Raw genomic sequence first — 22,364 nt, forward strand, 5'->3', positions numbered from 1 at the left:
GTGAAAGCCTTCGACAATACCATAAGAGAATTACTTTTTAAAAAATTGAGATGGTGACAGAGGCAGGCATGAGGGACACCTGGAATGCCCTGTTAGGGCAGATTTCTTGAAAGTTTCTTAAACCGACCACTTTCAATGACAGAGCAAATTCTCATTTCATGTTCTGGTAGGACGCAAACAGTGAGGTTGATAGCTTGGGTACGTTCAGTAACTATTGTGTAATACACTCGCTATGGTACCAAACCTAGGAAACTTTCAGTTCTATTTGGGATTTTGACTCTATGATCTGCATGGTTCTGAGAAATAATTTGCTCGGTAATCCATAGAGGCGTATCATTTTGGTGCCTTCATTCTTAGGTTCACAAAGAGACCATTTGGGCCAGGCTACTGAGAAGATAAAGCTGAACTCGTGTGTGTTGAAAGAAGGTTCCTAGGCAGGCAGGTGACTCCGAGGTGTATACACATTTTCCAGCAAACCTAAAGGACATCCTGCCATGTAAAGGCAGAAGTCATGCATGAACCACAAGATGAAGCCTACATAGGGGATTGACCTCCAAGCTTTTAGTGATATGTGACTTCATAGGCTAGGGTTGCCGAGCTCCTTGGATGACAACTGATATCGAGACTACATAGATTATATGTCATTAAAGGTATTTATTTGATTGATTGATTGACTACAGAGATCAATTCCCTTAGAGCAGGGGTGGCCAACCTATGGTGCTCCAGATGTTCATTGACTACAATTCCCATCAGCCCCTGCTGATTGGCCATGCTGGCAGGGGCTGATGGGAATTCGATTTCGAATACCTTTAATGGCATATAAATAGTTTAAGATTAACATTGCAAGGTAATAACAGCCTTTACAACTTCTGACGAGTTAAAATAAACACCATTTAAAAATTTAGCCACCGCTTCCAACAGCTCGTAGTTGTGGCTGTTTAAAAGATATATAACCTTCTGTTTATCTGTAATGCCTTCACTTCCATGCAGGAAGGGGATTATGTGCTTCTTCCTACCTATCTCATAAAAAGGACAATTCAACAGCATATGAGATACTGTTTCCATAGAACCCATGCCACACGGGCATTTCCTTTCTTTATGTGGGATTCCAAGGTGGCGTCCAAGGCTAAAGGAAGAAGGCAGGGCATTACACCTAGCTAAGGTGATTGCTCTACGCCACCGGGCCTCAACCAGGAGATAAAGGTACCGGGCTACAATTAATCTATCCACAGGTATTCCCAGAGAGATCGGGGGCTGATGGGAATTGTAGTCAGTGAACATCTGGAGCACCATAGCTTGGCCACCCCTACCTTAGAGAAATGGCTGCTGAGGTCCCTCTCTCCTGCACAAGCTCCCCAGGTTCCACCCTGAAATCCCAAACTGGAGTTGGTAACTGTTTAGTATGACAGTATGATAAGTCCAGCCCTTTCGTTGCTGTGCTCTTGGGGACCTTAGTAGCAAATCATCCACACTGTCCCGAACCGGGCTGTAGGAAACATGTAACACAAAAAGAATCCCCAAATCTCTTCTGCCTTTTCCATATTAAAAAAAAAACTCCGAGAGCTGAATGCTATTTGTTTCCCTCTAGCACCATCTATTGGCCCAGAGAGCTCAATTCATTTTTGTATCTTTCACTGTCTTATGAATGATGTTCTATTTTACCGCTCATAAAAATACAGATGGCTGGAGAGAACTTTCTAAATAAACAGGGAACTGGACAGTAAATATTATCTGTATGTTATGAGGCAACACCTCTAAGTGTTAAATGCCTAGAACAAACAGGGCAGATATTTCTTTACTTAGAGACAGCGTGATGTAGCGATTACAGTTTCAGACTAGAAACCGGGAGATAGATATTGGAATCCCCTCGCTGTCATGGAAGCTTGCTGAGTATCCTTGGCCTAGTCATACTCTCTCAGCCTAACTAGGATTGTTGTGAGGATAAAATGGAGGAAAGGAGGAGTATGTCGGCTGCTTTGGTTCCCCACTGGGGACAAGGCAGGTATAAATGAAGTCAATAAATAAACAATTGTATTTGAAACATGCCTGCCTACGAACACCACTGCTATAGCTAATAGGGTGAAGGAAACGAATAGGCAGGGAAAAGGCTTCCTTCACAAAAAAGGGCTTGGACAGATTTATGGAGGAGAAGTCGATCTTTGGCTACCAATCTTGATCCTCCTTGATCTGAGATTGCAAATGCCTTAGCAGACCAGGTGCTCGGGAGCAACAGCTGCAGAAGGCCATTGCTTTCACCTCCTGCACGTGAGCTCCCAAAGGCACCTGGTGGGCCACTGCGAGTAGCAGAGAGCTGGACTAGATGGACTCTGGTCTGATCCAGCAGGCTTGTTCTTATGTTCTTAAAACGGAAGGCATTATCAAACCAGGCAAACCCCAAACTTACACTTGCAAAAAGGAAAGGCAAGCAAATATAGGATGCCCCCCAAAAAAGATTCTGAAGTACACAGCTCACTAAAGACCTCAAGAGAAACAATATTAGAATTCTTTACATCAGGAGCAGGAAGCCGTCAGTTGGACAACAGCAAGGAAGAGAAATGGAGCTCTGTTTATCTCTCCCTTGATGGGGCCATTGTGTTCTCCAGGATGACAAATGTTCCTGAGGAGGGTGTGATTTTCAGTTGACCTAGAACAGGGGTAGGGAACCTGCAGGTCTCCAGATGTTCAGGAACTACAATTCCCATCAGCCTCTGTCAGCATGGCCAATTGGCCATGCTGGTAGGGGCTGATGGGAATTGTAGTTCCTGAACATCTGGAGACCCGCAGGTTCCCTACCCCGACCTAGAAGCTGCACAGCTTGGGGCCCTCGGGTTCAGCAGGCTGAATGTGTGCTCTTCACCCTTCTTGAAATCCACAACCACCTTGGGGTCAATGTGCAGATTTAATTTATTTGCACTTTATGGGGGTGTTTAATTTGTGTTAGTTCAGTGATTTTTGGCGTGGGGGCCAGGGGTACTCTGGGAGGCGGTGGAATTATTGCAAGGGACCTGGAACTCCATACGTGCTCTCAGTGTTGCTAATTCTTGGCCAAGTAAAAAACTTGTATGAAGATCTGATTCTTTCATCAATTAAACAGTTTTTAATATCATGTTTCCCCGAATATAAGACAGTGTCTTAGATTAATTTTTGCTCCCAAAGATGCGCTATGTCTTATTTTCAGGGGATGTCTTATTTTTCTGTGTTCTGTTTGTCGGGCATGCTTCCAAACAAAAACTTTGCTACGTCTTACTTTTGGGGGATGCCTTATATTTCGCACTTCGGCAAAACCTCTACTACAGTCTTGAAAGTGGTTTCCGAAAATGTCTTATATTCGGGGAAACAGGGTATCAAAGTGAAATCTACTTGCAGAAGGGGGAAATCCGTTGTTCCCACTCATTCCGGTGTTTTGGGGTGCAGTTTTTCTTTTTCGTCTTTTCTAAGGAGACATGAGAAAGACTGAAAATCCATGGAACAAAAAACAAACAGAACAAATAAACATACAAAATACATGTTTGAACCTGACTGACAACTAACTGCTGGTAATGTGTTGGTCTGTGGGGGGATTTAAAAGTCTCTAGATGAGACTCCCCAGTTCCCAGTTCCCTAGTTCCCTTCATTGGGGACAAACCTTGCTTTTAGTACAAAGTTGCTAGCAAGAATATATTAATTAGAAATTCAGCCAACTGAAGTCGTTACGGACGACGCAAGGAAGAGATGAGACGCAGCGATATCATCCGGTGGAGAGAAGCCAGTGGCGATATAGCGTGATCGGTGGATCTGGCTAATCTGCCGTACTGTGGTCCCTGGCATCTTTTATTAAGGGTTTGGGAAGGCGGGAGAGCGGGAGAATGTTGCGCACCCGGCTTCCAGGCGGCAGGAAGAAACGCCTCCGCCTGGGTCAATTCCACATCTGGGGCCTTGTGACCCATGAGTCAGGTGCATCCGGTGAGTTTGTGGATCTGAGTGGAAGCGCAAAGCTCAGGGGACAGATGGGGCAAGCATTCCTGTGCACTTTCGGAGACTCTGCTGGGTTCGTGGGCTCACCCCTACAGCCAACGACACATGGTTTGAACCACATCAGTTTCACAATATATTCTGTGACTGCAGGGTCCTGACTCAGAATTATCAGCACATCCTGGCTTTGGTATTTGCCATTCAGGAGATCAATGAACACCCCACCCCCAACCCCTCCACAACACCTATTTCAGTGCAAGCAGGACCTATCAGGCTTCCATGGAACTCCTCTCCACACGGGGAAGATTCATCCCCCACTACAAGTGTAGCTCCCTCAACAATCCGGTCGCTGCCATTGGGGGACCTGGCCCTCACACCAGCCTTCTTCTTGTCTCGAGCTGTTTCCTGAAGATGTAACTTTCCAGCAATCCTCAGTTCTTTGGCTGGCTACTGGAATCAGACGATTCCTCCCTTCATCTCTTCAGAGCAACTGATAAGCTAAAAAAACCCCCCTCAAATTATGGAAAGACTGTGGTAGACCTTATAAAAATAGACATTTTAGTGCCCCTTGCTTCATTTCTTGATACACAGCCACGTTCAACTGATCACAGAGAACATCCACATGCTCTTAATGGTTAATTTTCTGTTTCCTGATGAGGCTTTTCAAACAACTTTCTGATTCTCCTCCTCACTTTAGTCACCATCCTGCGTGACTTTACGGGTGCTGTGATACCCAACGACCTCGCAGCCCCCCCCCCCTTTCTCCCTCTTGGGTTGTGGAAATGCTGGTAGGATATGGCCCAGCTATGAAAAATTAAACTTTATTTTCAAAAAAAAACCCCAGTCACTTTCTTCTTCATAATAAGAGAACAACCAAAGTTCCAAAGAACTGTTTAATAAAATTTAAATAAAAATATCAACAAATACTGAAACGTATTTACAGTACAATAAGACTCTAAAAATATTCTTCTGAACATAGAAACCAGCAACTACCAGTGCTTAAACCCTTCTGTTCCTTCCCTGTTTTGGCATTTTGAGAAGAGATGCCGGCATAGGGTAACAGCAGCTCTTGGAACGGCGACTCAGCTCACGCCAGAGCTGGAATGAAATACTGAAGGGAAACGTCTTCGTGGAGCAAGATGAAGTGAACAATCCTCTTGCTTACAATATCTGCAAAATACAAGCCACATTTTGAAAAGGTGGCACCGGGGCTTCAACGACATGCCTTGGGGTTCTTGAACAGCGGCCAGCTCCTTCAGTCTGGGAGGCAAGTCACTCCCCAACCAAGCAATTTAAAGTTCAGAATCTCCCGTCTGGGCCGTGACCCATCTGCAGTCCCCAAGCAGTTGGCTGTGGAGAGCCGGGCCTTCCTAAACATCCAGGCAGGTACACAAAGTGGGATATGATACCGTAAAATGTGCTCATCGGAAAAATCAAATGCATTGTATGTCATGACAGTTAGATCATGGTGATCATATCTTATTCAGCAGAGGTATGAGTCAGCAAGAAAGGAATGATCTGACAGCTAGAGAACAGCTAACAGACTGGTTTTAACCAGATGCAAGTGACCTTTACAGTGATTGGTGGAACCATGTATATAAGCAACAGCAATGTACTGTGTGTTTGTTCCTTAGGGAAACAAGTGCCTGGCGAAGCACTTTGTTGGACTGCTTAATATACTACTCTGTATATAGTATCTTGTACATGGAGCAACTCAATGGTAAAAGCCTTCTTTTGAATGAAACAGCTGTGTGGAGTTTTTCTTCATGAAGGTGGGGGTTTGAGGTACAAGCCCACTTGTCTACTCTGAGTAGTACCACTCAAGTCTGCTACCATTGTATACAGTTTATAAAAAGCACAGCATTATTATTATTAATTAAATGTCTAGACTGCCACTCCCCTTTCGGGATCGGAGCAGTTAACAACATAGCAATTGCACAACATAAAAATCAATAGCTGTGTTGGCTGTGGTTATATGGTAGCTATGCTTTTGTAACGTTTTAAGGATCTTATTGTTATCTTAATTGTGTTTTCTTGTTGTATAGCCGCCTTGAGCCTTTCGGGGATGAGTGGGGTAAAAATCCAAAAAGTGAAATAAATAAATAAATATACAATATTTAAAACAATCCAATTCCATAATTTACAAACAGAGAAACCAAAGTGGCAACACAGTTTATATGTTTACCTAAAAAATACCAAATTTTTCCATACAGGCAAGTTTGGTTCGGGTGGGACTCAATCCATCTGCCCCCATAATATAATTCAAATTTCCCCAAATACAATTACTATAAGGTGGAAAGCAGGGAAGGCGTGGCCCAAAGGTGGCTAAAACGTTGCTGCCTCATCCTCATAGTAGAAATGAAGATTAAAAACCATGATGAATTCAGCAATAGTAGCTTCTGGAAAGCCCACAGGGAACAAACCTGGAAGATCTTCTTTTTATGAGAGGATGTTCCATGTTCTGAATCCCAGGGTCAGAAAGCAACCTCAAGGGAAGGCGTCGACCTCTCCGCCCTGTTGTTAGACCTCCAGAAGATGGACCACTAGTCTGTTCCATCAGAGCTCTTGTGATGTTCTTAAGCATGCTGCCTCCTCAAATAGCTCCAGAGCCTACTGCACAGTGTAAGAGAATCGGTATTCCTTCTGCTACTTTAAAATAGGGGGTATGGGACTCTTAAGGTCAGGCACAGCCCAGAAGCTGCATGGGCTCTAGACAGCCTTTTAACAGCAGCTGTTGTACATCCCCTCCAACCAAGTTCAGGTACCGTTCTGACCACCGCATTCTGGGTCAGCTGATCCTCTGAGCATTGTTCAGGCAGCCAATCAGGGATCGAAGAGCAGTAGACCAGCCTAAAAGTAGGAAGGCAAATCTACTTGCAGAGCAGATGTCCCACCAGACCAATCAGGGGGTGACATGCCTGGAACCATCACATTACTGCGACATTCGGAACCATAGCTGCTTCACACAACCTTCAAGACACTAGGGCTCATTCCGCACATGCAAAATAATGCACTTTCAAACTGCTTCCAGTGCTCTTTGAAGCTGTGCGGAATAGCAAAATCCACTTGCAAACAGTTGTGAAAGTGGTTTGAAAACGCATTATTTTGCGTGTGCGGAAGGGGCCTTTGAGATCGGCAGCTGCTTCCAAACCAATTGAGGTAACCTTGGGTGTAGTCTTGCCCACGAGGCCCCAAGGAAGAGATGAGACGCGGAGATTTCATCTGGTGGAGAGCGCCAGCAGCAGGAAGCGCGGGATCCCGGTAGATCCTGGCAATCCCAGCCGCGGTGCTTTCGCACCTTTTATTAGGGTTTCACTGGGGGCGTGTAAGGGGGTCGGGCAGGCGGGAGAGCGGGAGAACGGGAGATCATCATGTGACGCATGATCTCATCGGGCTGCTACGTGCGGGAGGAAGCATCCGCGTCTGGGTCTAATCCTCACCTGAGGGCAAGAGCCCTTTTGTCCCTTTGTATGGGACACCTGGTGACTGCCAGTCAGGCAGTTCATGACCCGTGACTCACGGGGGAGGGGGGGTTGGGGGAGCCCAGTAAAGCCTGTGAGCGCACCGGCATCCCAGGCGCTTCTTATCAGCCGGTTCTGCTGGGTTCATGGGCTCAAACACAAAGGCTTTTAAATCTGGAACCCTTAGAAAGGATGCCCAGAAAAACATTCACGCAAGATCACTTGGGGACTTGCCCGTACTGAGGGGTCAGGGCAGTGCCCTTTAAGAAGGCACCATGACTTGCTGCTCTCCAGACCTCCGAATAACTTCTCGAAAGAACAAGCCACAGAGAACACTCACTGCACAGGGCTTTCGTGGGATTCGCTTGCTGCCCAGCGAGAAACTGCAGAAGCTTCTTGATGTCAATTCGCACCTCTGCCATGCTCTCGAGGTCTTGCGTAGAACTTTGAGAGCCATTCTCAGACGCTACAAATGAAAAAAGAATTTCCTGCTAACTGCAAAACATACTGCCAGGATCAGCTACAAATAACTCTGGGAACACCTCTAGGTGGCGATCAGAAGAATTCAATTTAATTTAGTATATTTCTATGCCGCCCCTCCCCTATCGGTCCCGGGGCAGCTCACGTTTCAAAATGCAATGTAACAAACAATATAAAATGTTGAAGGCTTTCACGGCTGGAATCTCTGGGGTGTTGTGTGCTTTCCAGGCTGTATGGCCGTGTTCTAGTAGCATTTTCTCCTGACGTTTCGCCTGCATCTTTGGCTGGCATCTTCAGAGGATCTGGATCCTCTGTGGCTGGATCCTCTGAAGATGAGGGGGGATATGATTGAAGTCTATAAAATTATGCATGGGGTAGAAAATGTTGACTGAGAAATTTTTCTCTCTTTCTCACAATACTAGAACCAGGGAGCATTCATTGAAAATGCTGGGGGGAAGAATTAGGACTAATCAAAGGAAACACTTCTTCACACAACGTGTGATTGGTGTTTGGAATATCCTGCCACAGGAGGTGGTGATGGCCACTAACCTGGATAGCTTTAAAAAGGGCTTGGACAGATTCATGGAGGAGAAGTCGATCTATGGCTACCAATCTTGATCTGCCTTGATCTCAGATTGCAAATGCCTTAGCAGACCAGGTGCTCAAGAGCAGCAGCAGCAGAAGGCCATTGCTTTAACATCCTGCATGTGAGCTCCCAAAGGCACCTGGTGGGCCACTGCGAGTAGCAGAGTGCTGGACTAGATGGACTCTGGTCTGATCCAGCAGGCTAGTTCTTATGTTCTTATGTCAGCCACGGATGCAGGTGAAATACCAGGAGAAGATGCTACTAGAACACGGCCATACAGCCTGGAAACCACACAACACCCTAAACAGTATAAACATGAAAAGATTCCTACGAATCCACGATGTAACTATGGAAAGTCCTTAGTGGAGTAATAAGTCCCGTTTCTTTGCAATTTGCTGTCCAACCTTGACATATTCTGTAGGCCTTTACAGGACACTCCCCAGCTCCCGTCATGTGTTTGGCCAAAAGCCCCAAGGTGACTGTGTGTAGTGCATGCTGGAACATTTACAACCAACCCACAAGGGGGGCCATTACTGTCCCCCCAATTTATGTAAAGGAATTCCAGCTGAAAGACAGCAACTGAACCACAGCTACCTGATTTTCAGCATTTTCAGTTGATATCCATTCACACGGCACCAAGATTACTGTTCCAATCCCAGTATTAGAGATGCCCAGAGCTCAAGAGTCTGGCTGACACAGAAGTAGTCCACGCAGAAGTAGTCCACGGAGCAGCAGTGGCGTAGGAGGTTAAGAGCTCATGTATCTAATCTGGAGGAACCAAGTTTGATTCCCAGCTCTGCCGCCTGAGCTGTGGAGGCTTATCTGGGGAATTCAGAACTCAGATTTAGCCTGTGTGAATTCCCCACAAGCACGCTTGGGGCCAAGTGGTGACCTTCGGGCTAGTCTGCCAGCTTCTCTAGCTCTCTCAGTCTCCCACCCCACCTCCACTTACAGTGGGTGTTTGTTGTGAGGGGGGAAGGGCAAGGAGATTGTCAGCCCCTTTGAGTCTCCTGCAGGAGAGAAAGGAGGGATATAAATCCAAACTCTTCTTCTTCTCTTCTTCTTCTTCATATCTGATTATTTATTTATTTTATTTATTGTTTCGATTTATAAACCGCCCCATCCCCTGGAACACAGCAAAGCTCTTGTTTACAACAATAATATGAGCGGCTGAAAATCGCTGTCTGGAATAATCCTAATGGTTTAAAGTATTTCTTCCCCGGCATGCCAGCCAATTAAGCCTGTGCTATTCATCGTCCCTGAAAGGGGAAAGAAAAACCTACCCCAAGGAGGATTCCCAAGGTCTTTAAAATGAGTTGTGACCGATACGAGTTCTGTTTCGATTTTCAAGTTCATGTCACCGTTTAGATTTGCTTCTATCACCTACAAGGGAAACAAAATACTTAGCAACCAGCACAGATTGCCTGATAGTTCACCTTAACTGCAGAAATAGAGCAATGAAGGCCTGAAAATATGCCCACAGACATAGCAACAGATGCATGGACAGACAGCTGCACTGAAATATATCACATAATCCATGATATGCAGTCCTCACTCAAATGAAAGACTAGTTTTATTTTTCAGTTATGTCATCATAATTACGATTATATCCAGCAATGATTTTGTGTGAGGGCTGTCTTCCTTTCGAGTAACTATGGTACTGTTAAATCCAAAAGTCAGGGAATACACTGAACATCAAAGGCTGTACTGTTTACGTAAGGGCGTGTGCTAAACTAACACCACGACTGCAAGACGGTTGTCTGCTGACTGGGAAGGTACAAAGCCAGCTCTAGGAGCAGCAGTGGCGTAAGAGGTTAAGAGCTCGTGTATCTAATCTGGAGGAACCGGGTTTGATTCTCCGCTCTGCCGCCTGAGCTGTGGAGGCTTATCTGGGGAATTCAGATTAGCCTGTGCACTCCCACACATGCCAGCTGGGCGACCTTGGGCTAGTCACAGCTTCTCGGAGCTCTCTCAGCCCCACCTACCTCACAGGGTTTTTGTTGTGAGGGGGGGAAGAGCAAGGAGATTGTAAGCCCCTTTGAGTCTCCTACAGGAGAGAAAGGGGGGATATAAATCCAAACTCTTCTTCTTCTTCTTCTAGTCCGCTCTTCTGCCTTCAGCAGTAACTTGTCCTGCAGAAATTTAGGCCTCTTCCTCACATGCAGAATAATGCACTTTCAATCCACTTTCAGTGCACTGTGCAGCTGGATTTTACTGTGCGGAATAGCAAAACCCACTTGCAAACAATTCTGAAAGTGGATTGAAATTGCATGATTCTGCATGTGTGGAAGGGGCCTAAGAGGTTCAACACGGGGCAAGCCTGTTTGCAGATCGTGCTGCTGTTAAAGACAGGGGGGTGGTTAGGAAGTTGGCAACACCAATTACAGACCATCTACCGTGTTTCCCCGAAAATAAGACAGTGTCTTATATTAATTTTTACTCCCCAAGATGCGCTAGGTCTTATTTTCAGGGGATGTCTTATATTTCTGTGTTCTGTTCGTCGGGCATGCTTCCAAACAAAAACTTTGCTACGTCTTACTTTTGGGGGATGCCTTATATTTCGCACTTCAGCAAAACCTCTACTGCGTCTTATTTTCCGGGGATGTCTTATATTTGGGGAAACAGGGTAGCTGCGCTCGCTTAGGAAACAGGCAACCAGGACACAGAGAAAAGGAGCCATTTTGCATCATGAACATCCACAAGGTCAGTTCAAGGCAGAGGCAGCCAACTTCTGTATTCACAGAGGCTGTTAGATTCTCTGCTACGGGGGAGGGTGGTTAGCAGTGACGAAGAGAGGGGGAACTGCCCCCAGGGCACGAACTGCTCGTGCGCCCCTCCCCGCCCCCGAAATGTCCCCGGCCCCGCCTCCACACGTGACTGCAATGGCGCTGCCCAAATCACCAGCACATCACAGCTGAAGCCACTGGCCACACGTCTGAACACAACAAACACACATCCCATGTTAACAATGGTCTTGCTCCCTCCCTGCTAAAGGGCAAGGGGCTTTCATCTCTCATGCTACGCAACGCGTCAGAGCCAAACTAGGCTCCAGGATGGGAACTGGTGGAGTCTGAGGCAGAAATTCACCTTAAGGAACGTGGTGAGTCCTTCCCATGCAATTTAGGACATAAATAACTTACTATGGAGTTGCTGAGGTTCTTCATCCTCTCCACAATACTCTTCATTGTCTTCAGGACTGGTAAATAAATGCTGACCTATAAAGATCAGATCAAATGCATTGACGACAGCGCAAAGGGAGCACAAACACATCCCAGAAAGTTACTGGCCGATGGCTTCTGGTGTGGACAAAATAGAAAACTATTCTAGAAATCTTTGGAAGAGGACACCGTGTGTAACAGACTTTTCTCTGAGATACACCTCTGAAGATGCCAGCCACAGATGCAGGCAGAATGTTAAGAACAAGATCCACCAGACCACGGTCACACAGCCCGGAAAACCCACCACAACCAGTCAAACTAAACAGTTCGTGTGGACAGAAAAGCAGCCAGATTGTATCAGACCAATCAGAGGTGGGAGGGGGGGGGATGGTGCCTGGGGCAAAACCTGCTCCAGGTGCCCCACCTCCCCCATGCTTCCCTTACCTGGCTGGGCCGCCACTGGGCGCCCCTCGGCCCCACCCACCAAGCTGCTCCTCTGCCAGCCAAAGGAGCAGCCTGGTGGGGTGGGGCCGAGGGGAGGGGTGTGGGGGGCGATTCTCTGCCCCCACGTGACCAGCTGGCATGCGCCCAGGGACGTATGACCAATGGCCCATCAGGTGCCAGCCTAATGCCAAAGAAAAGGCTGTGAGCAGGGCCTGACAGCAACAGCTGGTCCCGCTTGACTGATACCTGGTCTCTGATGAGTGAAGGCATTATGCTTCTGAGTCCAGAGGCCCCTACCTGGCTTTCGTGGCTAGCCAAAAAATACCTGTCCTGCATAAATCTGTCCAAGCCCTCTTAAATGCATCTAGCCCAGCAGTCCCCAATCTTCTTATAATATATAATATTTTTATTATTTTTATCCCATCTATAAACACAGCAAAATAAAATTCATTTTAAAAAATCAAATTATATAAACAGACAGAGTGATAATAAATGGATCTTAATGGTCAATAAAATATAGATGAGATACAAATTCGAGGGAGAACCTTTCATCATACTCATTTCAGCTAACGTTCTGGTATTTAATTACCACCCACTTGACTACTAACATATTAATAACATATTGACCAATTTATTTATTTCCTGTGATTCTAATTTTAATCTCAATTGGTATTATTATTATTTTTATTATTATTTTAAGCAATTGATTCAGTCCCATAAAAAACACAATTCCCACTTCTCATCAAACTCATGCTGCAATTGTCCGTTGGGCCCCCAACCTTTCTGAGCCCTTGGGCATCTTTGGCATTCTGATGCAGGGTTGTGGTCGTAACCACAAAATGGCTTCTGCAGGGGGCGGAGCTACAAGAGGAAGTGCAAGTGCAGGAGAGAAGGTGGGTAAATAAACACACTAAGAAAGAATAACGAGAAAGAATGAAACAAACAGTAGTGGTGGCTGCCACTAAAAGTGTTATTTTAATCAGCAAAGTCAGATCTTAAGTGGCAAATCCAAAGCAGCACCCCATCTAGCCCAGTGATGGCGAACCTTTTTGAGACCGAGTGCCCAAATTGCAACCCAAAACCCACTTATTTATCGCAAAGTGCCAACACAGCAATTTAATTTGAATACTGAGGTTTTAGTTTAGGAAAAACGGTTGGCTCTGAGGTGCGCGTTACTCAGGAGTAAGCTTGGTGAAGCAACTGTGCAATGCTTCGAATGGGTGAATCTCGACCCTAGGAGGGTTTACTCGGAAGCAAGCCCCATTGCCAGCAACCGAGCTTACTCCCAGATCATGCCCAGGCCAGCCTAGATGTGTGTGTGTGTGGGGAGGGGGAGTGATTTTCCACACACCCCCAATGACAAACTCTGTGCACGTGTGCCCACAGAAAGGGCTCTCAGTGCCACCTCTGGCACCCGTGCCATAGGTTCGCCACCACTGAACTAGCCCCACCTACTTTCTAAAAAATATTTGGCAGGGGCCATGGTGCCTGCAAGCAGCATGGTGGGTACCTCTGATCTCGCCAGTGGCCATCGCCACATCTTGCAGCTGCAAATTCCACAAGTCAGTGATAAGTTGTGTAAAATTAATGCTTCCATCTGTCAGAATTCAGATCCCCCCCCCAAAAAAAAAACATTGTACAGGAAAAAACCCAGAAAGACTGCCTATTCAGATGCTCCCCCCTCCTCAACTGAGAGCATATTAAAAACGTTTCATCATGTGAAAATCTAAAAGAACCAAAACACCTCACCTGAAAATCAGGCACGACTGGCTCCTTGAAGTCATTCCACAGTTTTCTCGGGATTACCCCCACTGGGATGTCATGAGTCACGATGCGGCTACTGCTTGACAAGGACGGCTACAGAGAAAGGGAAGCGTTAACTCAAATGCATTGTTACACTCAAGGAGGCCTAATCACTACGACGACAGTTGCCTCTTGGCTTCTGAGGACACTTATCTGTGGCGAAGTGGCTAAGAGCAGGTGCACTCTGATCTGGAGGAACCGGGTTTGATTCCCAAGTCTGCCGTCTGAGCTGTGGAGGCTTATCTGGGGAACCAGATTAGCTTGTGCACTCCAACACATGCCAGCTGGGTGACCTTGGGTTAGTCACAGCTTTTCGGAGCTCTCTCAGCCCCACCCACCTCACAGGGTGTTTGTTGTGAGGGGGAAGGGAAAGGAGATTGTAAGCCCCTATGAGTCTCCTATAGGAGAGAAAGGGGGGATATAAATCCACACTCTTCTTCTTTTCTAAGCCAATCTCTGAAAACCACTTTTCTCTGTAGAAGATGCTACTGGTATGGTTAAAGCCTCGTGCATAGCTGGAATTTGTGGAAAAGAGGGGAGAAAAGATCTATAATTCAATGCTTCAACTGAATTATAAACTTATGCATTTATGAGCTGCCATTCCAAACTCATCATAGCGAGCCCATATACACCGGCAAAGGGCAGAAGAAGTTCCAAACTGCAGAAAACATAAGCCGCTTTAAAGGCCTTGTGGTCAGAAAGAAGGATAGCAGCACTAGAAGTCTCAGAGAAACCAGCCGCCAGCAACAACAGAGAGGATTTCTAGCGATCTTGATTTGTCTCACTCAACTCTGGTGGAGAAGTCCTAATATCTTGAATGGCACCAATAAGGATTTACGCTGTCTCCTAGCTAAATGATGCAGCAGAACGGACACAATTAAAAACGTACATATGGACCGAAAAGTGTCAGAAATTAACTCAGTCGTCAATAGCAACTGTTCATGCTTTACAAAGGAGCCCTGTGTAATACACAGAGGCGGCTCAAATGTTTGTAAATGACTGCAGAGGTGCCCCGGGAACACGGCGGTAAGGAGAAGCAGGAGGGGGGAGTTATACCCCGCTTTTCTCAAAGGAGTCTCAAAGCGGCTTACAAACTCTTTCTCTTCCTCTCCCCACAAAAGGCACCTATTTACAAATATCCTGGCCAGCCCTTAGAGCAGTGGTGGCAAACCTTTGGCACTCCAGATGTTATGGACTCCAGATGTTATGGACTACAATTCCCATCTGCCCCTGCCAGTGCCAATTGGCCATGCTGGCAGGGGCTGATGGGAATTGTAGTCCATAACATCTGGAGTGCCAAAGGTTCGCCACCATGGCCTTAGAGTAAAACTGGACCACAGCTGAGAAACTGAAATATGTAGAAGCTGGTGGGTGTTGGGGTGAGCCAGCGAACCCAGCAGAGCTTCAGACAGAGCACAGGAATGCCTGCGCCATCTGTTGCCCTCTGGGCAAGCACCCTCACCGGTCACAAGACCCCCGTGACTCACAGGTCACAAGATGTCCTGGACAAAGGGACAAAAGGTGCATACCTCCAGGTATGGATTAGGCCCAGACAGGAACGTTTCCTCTCGCACGTACGCAGCCCCTATGATTCATGTACTGCGCAACATTCTCCCGCTCTCCCGCCTTCCCAAAAACCCTAATAAAAAGTGCCAGGGACTGCCAGCTCGGCAGAGTAGCCAGATCCACGGATCATGCTGTATCGCCACTGGCTTCTCTCCACCGGATGATATCGCTGCGTCCCGCCTATTCCTTGCGTCGACCGTAACGACTTCAGGTGGGAAGTCCTTGGGCAAGCTTAGCTTGTAGGGGCTAGGAAAAAGGGCAATAAATGGCAGTGAAATGGCTTGGGACAGAACTTCCAAAATGTTCATTAACTCAGAACGTTCTGACCCCTGCTGTTGGCAAAATAAGAAAAACTAAAGGTGTCCTCCTCCCATATTTCTCCTTCCTCCAATTTGTTTTTCATTGGTGAGACTCGGATTTGCAACGTCTTGTTCTCGGTAGTTGAATATAACGGTTACAATTTGGTTTCTTAAGACAGGACGGACACACACAGAACAAAAGGACAAAACAGGATTTCAAGGCAGGAGACCAATTAGGGTGTTTTAGAGCTTACCAGTTCCACAGCAACTGTGAGGCAGGGGCAATGCTTGTTGGTCAACTTGACTTTCACAGCCTTGGCATTCTGGGCCGTTTTTAAGGCCCTGGAGAGGTTTTCAGGGGTCAGCTCCAAATAAATTTCATTGTGTTCGGCAGCTACCCCCTCCATCTGGAACTCATCAAAGAAGTTCCCCTAAAACGACAAAGGGGGGAGGAAATGATGACATGGATGACATCGGATGCAAATGGACTGAAAAGATCCCGTTTATTTTCAATCCTGTTGATTTCAAATGCCTTCTTTCCCCTCCGAAGTCCTTCTGGAGAAAACAGGAAGCAGAGGCGGGGGGCATCAGCAGGCAAAGGTTATGAATGATCTGTCATTCAGAGAAAGCAAAACTTCATGTCTGTCTTAAGAACATAAGAAAGAGCCTGCTGGATCAGACCAGAGTCCATCTAGTCCAGCACTCTGCTACTTGCAGTGGCCCACCAGACACCTTTGGGAGCTCACATGCAGGATGTGAAAGCAAATGGCCTTCTGCTGCTGCTCCCGAGCACCTGGTCTGCTAAAGCATCTGCAATCTCAGATCAAGGAGGATCAAGATTGGTAGCCATCCCAAGAATAGTGAATATGGATATATGGGAAAAATGGAGAAGCAAATGGATGCCTGGCATTCTGGATAGAGCCCCAGTGGCAAGCGTGACTGGAACAGAAGGCTGGAAAATCATAAAGAATTTAAAAGAAAAAGGAATACATAAAGTATCGGATTTAGATAGTGAAGGAGAAATTATACCATTACAAAATTTAATAGAATTGGGAGGGAGAGAAAATTGGCTGGCAATAAGAGGCCTATGGGAAAAATTAAGGAAATTTAGAATAAAAGATGATTGTATAATAATTCAATGTTTAAAACTCCACGAAACATCACAAGGGAAAATTATAGGAGCAGTATACAAGCATATGGTAGAGGATAAAGAATTTATGCTTAGAACTCTAAATCAAAAATGGGAGAAAGAAAATATCTTAGATGTTGGAAAAATAGAAAGAATCATGAAGAGCATGAAGAAGGTAAAGATAGAAAAATATGTAGAACTAGAAAGAAAGATTTTACTTAAATGGTATAGAACCCCAATACAACTAGCCTATATGATAAAAGGACTAAGCCCAAAATGTTGGCATTGTGGAGAAAAAGGAGCATATTACACTCATATGTGGATAGAATGTAAACTGGTGAAAAAGTTTTGGGAAAATATAATGAAATATGTAGAACAGTTAGTAAAAGTAAAAATTGACATAAATAATGAATTATTAATTGTGGGGATAATGGATGATAAAAGAGTGAATAGAAGTTTTGAACCAATGTATACAATAATGATAAGAGCAGCACACGCAGTGTTGGCGTTGGGCTGGAAAGATGATAAAAAATGGACAGTGTCAAAATGGTTGGAATACATATGGGAACAAATACAGTTAGAGATTTTCGAGAGACTGACAAAAAATAAACTATGGGAAGAAAAGATGGAAGATATAATGAAATTATGGACAGTGTATGAAACATGGATGGAAGAAGCCGGATTTAACAAAGAACTATGGAATAAGAGAATAAGAAGAATGAATCTCCTACTGCTTGCATAAAACAATTAATAGAAAGGGGGGAGGGGGGGAAATGAAAAAAATGTATAGATGAAATGAAGATATTGAATGTAACAAATGCATAATTATTCTATACAATAAAAATCTATATAAAAAAAAAGATTGGTAGCCATAGATCGACTTCTCCTCCATGAATCTGTCCAAGCCCCTTTTAAAGCTATCCAGGTTAGTGGCCATCACCACCTTCTGTGGCAGCATATTCCAAACACCAATCGGCATTGCGTGAAGAAATGTTTTCTTTTTATTAGTCCTAATTCTTCCCCCCAGCATTTTCAATGTATGCCCCCTGGTTCTAGTATTGTGAGTCTTCATTCTCAGTGGGATTTCAATGTTCTTAACCTTGTCTGGAGTGCAGCAAATATCTTGCCATGAAACAAGGTCTTCACAAGGTCTATGTACTTAAAAGATGAAACTGTATTCATGTTTATATGTGCAATTGCCTCTTCAGCCACCAGTCTTGGATTTGCAGGAATAGTTTTGCTTTGAACAACTATACTCGCTAAAGAATGCCGAACCATTCGAAAGATGGCCCTGGAGGGCTAATCAAACTCTGCACAACAGCTTTCTGTAATTCAGAGGGCCAATATGTGTTTTGTACTGGTGTAGCGTAACGGATAAGAATTCTGGCAGCAAAGGAGGGGATATATTTTCAAGACAGATTGAATGCTCAAGCTATTTAACTATCTGGCTGAAAGTTCTGTTCTCCTTTTATTTCAGAATTGGCCTCCATACTGGCTGTATGGCTATGTACCTTCTCCAGTTGAAGGAGCCCGGCCCGCACTGGGCTATTACCCATGCTAGATATAATGTACCACCATCAGCCGTTCTTCAAGAGCAACTGCTAAAAATTCCATATCAAGAAAGAGACTGTGCACGCGGCATGAATAGTGTAACTGGTGGCTGAAGAGGAGCAGCAGTGGCTTGGAGGTTAAGAGCTCATGTATCTAATCTGGAGGAACCGGGTTTGATTCCCAGCTCTGCCGCCTGAGCTGTGGAGGCTTATCTGGGGAATTCAGATTTGCCTGTGCACTCCCACACACGCCAGCTGGGTGACCTTGGGCTGGTCACAGCTTCTCGGAGCTCTCTCAGCCCCACCTACCTCACAGGGTGTTTGTTGTGAGGGGGGAAGGGCAAGGAGATTGTCAGCCCCTTTGAGTCTCCTGCAGGAGAGAAAGGGGGGATATAAATCCAAACTCCTCCTCCTCCTCCTCCTCCTCCTCTTCTTGTATTTTTAAATTTTCTACTGTGGTGGCCTTTGAAAGTCTTTTCTTTTGTTGCACTGTCCCAGTTACATGATTCTTAGAACTAAGTTATTATCTCCTATATTAGGCAGCAAAAAAAGGCTGTTCGGATGAACAAAAATTGTTTGCTGAATAATTATGACTGTAATGTAACTGAGATAACAGCCACATTCTTATCACGTGTCACCAAGATTCGTGAATAAGTGGTGGTTGGGAAAAGGCTGTTCTTGAGCATGTTTTATGAATATTTCTTTTTCTGTACTTGCTTCGTATCATATATACTGGGGTGGCCAACCTCTGGTGCTCCAGATGTTCAATGACTACAATTCCCATCAGTCCCTGCCAGCATGCAGGAGCTGATGGGAATTGTAGCCACTGAACATCTGGAGCACCAGAGGTTGGCCACCCCTGATGTACACCAATAAAGGTGGATTGATTGATTGAACTATTTGGCACATATTTATCCTTTCCTTCCTCTGAGGAGGGCAGGGCTGCTGTGTTTCTCCCATCCCCTCAACCACCCTATGAGGCAGGTGAGGCTATGAGAGAGTAACTGGCTCAGGATCAGCCAGCGAGCTTCATGGAAGGATGTGGATTTGAACCCAGGTCTTCTAGATCCTTAGTTCAGCACTTGAACCACCGTACCACACTGGCTCTCCAGCTTCAGGTCTCAAGTTTCACCCATGGCATTTCCAGTTAAGAAGAAGAAGAAGAGTTTGGATTTATATTCCCCCTTTCTCTCCTGCAGGAGACTCAAAGGGGCTGACAATCTCCTTGCCCTTCTCCCCTCACAACAAACACCCTGTGAGGTAGGTGGGGCTGAGAGAGCTCTGAGAAGCTGTGACTAGCCCAAGGTCACCCAGCTGGCGTGTGTGGGAGTGTACAGGCTAATCTGAATTCCCCAGAGAAGCCTCCACAGCTCAAGTGGCAGAGCGGAGAATCAAACCCGGTTACTCCAGATTAGATACACGAGCTCTTAACCTCCTACGCCACTGCTGCTCCTTAAGTTAAGGGGGGAAAGAAGCAGGGATGGAAAGATTTCTGCCTCCAATGGCTATTTTCTGCTCAAAACTACCTCCCGCCTTCAAGCAAGTCAGGATTCCAGATCCATGCCTTCACCACAATCACAGCTCTGTAACACAAACCGGCAGCCTCTTGCCTTGAAAAGCCCATCAGGGATCAGCGTAAGTCAGCTGCGACTTGACAGCACCTTCCAAACACACGCGCAGAACTTCACTCTGTGAGCTTTGAATGTTGCCACTTCCAGCTCTTACCTGGCTGAGTTCACACCACATGCCAACACCTCCATTGGCCACTTTGTCACTCAGGATGAAGTACAGCTTGTCCGCTGTCAGGCGGAGAGTGCAGGTCTTGGTGAGTTTGGCGATGGTGTTGATCGTACCTGCTGGGACAAGCGGTCACCGCCAAAGAGATTTTCATTCCTAGCCCCACAACTCTGAGAAAACCATTCTCCAAACTGCTGAGGGTGACAGAGCAGAAACGGGGCCGTTTGGGGCTGCTCTGGAGAACTATTTGGCACAACAATCAGTTTTGTAGCTCATTTGGGAGGAGGACAAAACAGACATCCGGGACACAAAACACACCCTGCTGCCCCATGGTGGGAACAGCATCTTACCATGCCACAGCTCTGAAGATGCCAGCCATAGATGGGGGCAAAATGTTATGCGCTAAACCAGGGGTCTGCAACCTGTGGCTCTCCAGATGTTCATACAAATCCCATCAACCCCTACCAGCACGGCCATGCTGGTAGGGGCTGATGGGATTTGTAGTCCATGAACATCTGGAGAGCCACAGGTTGCAGACCTCTGCGCTAAACCTACCAGACCCCAGACATGCAGTCTAGAAAACCCACACTAGCCAATTTGTTATACATTTAAGTGGATTATCCATCTGCTTGCACTGAAACGATACAGTCCCTTCCAGTACCACAGGGCTGTACCACTTCTTCGTATGTCAATCAGTCAACAGCTGGAAGACACAGCAGGGATGTTTTAAAGCAGGGTGTCCAACTCTGCCCCTCCAGATGTTCATGAACTACGATTCCCATCAGCCCCTGCCGACATTATGCTGGTAGGGGCTGATGGGAGTCGTAGTCCATGAACATCTGAAGGGGCAGAATGGGATCACCCCTATTTTAAAGCATCAGTTTAAAACATTATTTCATTGTATTGTCAAAGGCTTTCACGGCCGGATTCAACTGGTTGTGGTGGGTTTTCGGGGCTGTGTGGCCGTGGTCTGGTGGATCTTGTTCCTAACGTTTTGCCTGCATCTGTGGCTGGCATCTTCAGAGGTATATTATAGAGGTGTATTACATTGTGTCCAGTAACAGACTTCCCTCTGTGATACACCTCTGAAGATGCCAGCCACAGATGCAGGCAAAACATTAGGGACAAAATCTACCAGACTACGGCTACACAGCCCCGAAAACCCACAACAACTAGTGTTCTGCGTGCTAATTTGTCATTTCAAGAAGGCCTTCCCCACATGCTAGGATTAGAAAGTCAAGTCACCTTGGGTGAGTTTGCTCCAAGCTCATACCTTCTAATATTCAAATTGCTACTCAGTTCAGTGGTCAGCCCTGGTGAATATCTGAATAGGAGACCACCAAGGATCAATATGCAGAGGAAGGCAATAGCAAACTACCTTGATAGTCTCCTGCCTTGAAAACCCTACTGGTTTGCCATAAATTGGTTGCAATTCAACGGAAACGTTACACCCACACAAAGTTCAGCATCTCTGAGAAATATGCAATCCTCTCCTTATTTGGGGTAAAAAGGAACTTTGCCCAATAACAGTAACAATAGAAGCTGGGCTAACTGCTTGTTAGATGGACGTACAATGCATAGCAAGGCAACTCTGGAACAAAATCTTTGAGAGCCATCTCTTCCCTTCTCCTTCTTTGCTTCACCACAACCAATTCTTTCGTTTTCTTGTATCCTGTCAATTACGGGACTTCTTGCTTGTCTTTAATAAGTTTTTTCTTGTAACGTTTGCCTTCTATTAGATGCAGTCCTGGAGAGCCACAGGTTGCATTTATTGGGGAGAGGGACTGCACAAGAGAGGACAAGGCTGGCTCCCCCCTTCCTTTTCCTGCCTTTGACCCTCCCTCCAGCCAGAAGTCGGCCCGTCCCACTCACGAGTGAAGTGGTTGAGGCACCCCACGTCTACGATCTTCGCTCGGAACCGCATGGTAGAGGCAGCTCCGGACAAGGCCGGGCCGAGGGAAAAAGCCAAAAGAGAAACACCTCCATTCGACAGCCGCCGGATGCGGGGCCTGAGTGTTTAGAGAGGGCGCTCTGTCCCTCGCACTCTATGGTCTCATCGCGGCCGATGGGGAACCGGAAGTGTGCTTCTAGTTACAACCCCTCCGCGTGGGTTCTTCTCACGAGGGCTGGGCTTTTGCTTAGCCTGCCTCTCTTGCCCCTTTGGCATGCTGAGAGGACTGGAGGGCGGGATCCTGCCAGC

General features: G+C 46.1%; 1 protein-coding gene across 1 annotated transcript; it reads right to left on the reverse strand.

The window, feature by feature from the left end:
• Positions 1 to 4,830: 4,830 nt before the first annotated feature.
• HUS1 (HUS1 checkpoint clamp component) lies at positions 4,831 to 22,197 on the reverse strand. The gene is made up of 8 exons (XM_048511837.1): positions 22,037 to 22,197; positions 20,153 to 20,280; positions 16,003 to 16,179; positions 13,830 to 13,937; positions 11,619 to 11,693; positions 9,762 to 9,861; positions 7,753 to 7,878; positions 4,831 to 5,121 (listed from the first exon to the last, which is right to left on the reverse strand). The coding sequence occupies exons 1-8, from the start codon at positions 22,086 to 22,088 to the stop codon at positions 5,039 to 5,041; spliced, it is 849 nt and encodes a 282-aa protein (XP_048367794.1). The 5' UTR covers positions 22,089 to 22,197; the 3' UTR covers positions 4,831 to 5,038.
• Positions 22,198 to 22,364: the final 167 nt, after the last annotated feature.

Source organism: Sphaerodactylus townsendi, linkage group LG11 (genome assembly GCF_021028975.2).
Source record: "Sphaerodactylus townsendi isolate TG3544 linkage group LG11, MPM_Stown_v2.3, whole genome shotgun sequence".
Lineage (NCBI taxonomy): Eukaryota > Metazoa > Chordata > Lepidosauria > Squamata > Sphaerodactylidae > Sphaerodactylus > Sphaerodactylus townsendi.

What these genes read in the sequence shown, in the direction of transcription:
- HUS1 (XM_048511837.1), bottom strand. Translation starts at nt 22,088, where the DNA reads ATGCGGTTCCGAGCGAAGATCGTAGACGTGGGGTGCCTCAACCACTTC. An exon ending in GTGCCTCAACCACTTCACTC is followed by an intron (nt 20,281 to 22,036) that starts GTGAGTGGGACG and finishes TTGTCCCAGCAG; the next exon opens with GTACGATCAACACCATCGCC. An exon ending in CAGTCGTGCCTGATTTTCAG is followed by an intron (nt 11,694 to 13,829) that starts GTGAGGTGTTTT and finishes TGATCTTTATAG; the next exon opens with GTCAGCATTTATTTACCAGT.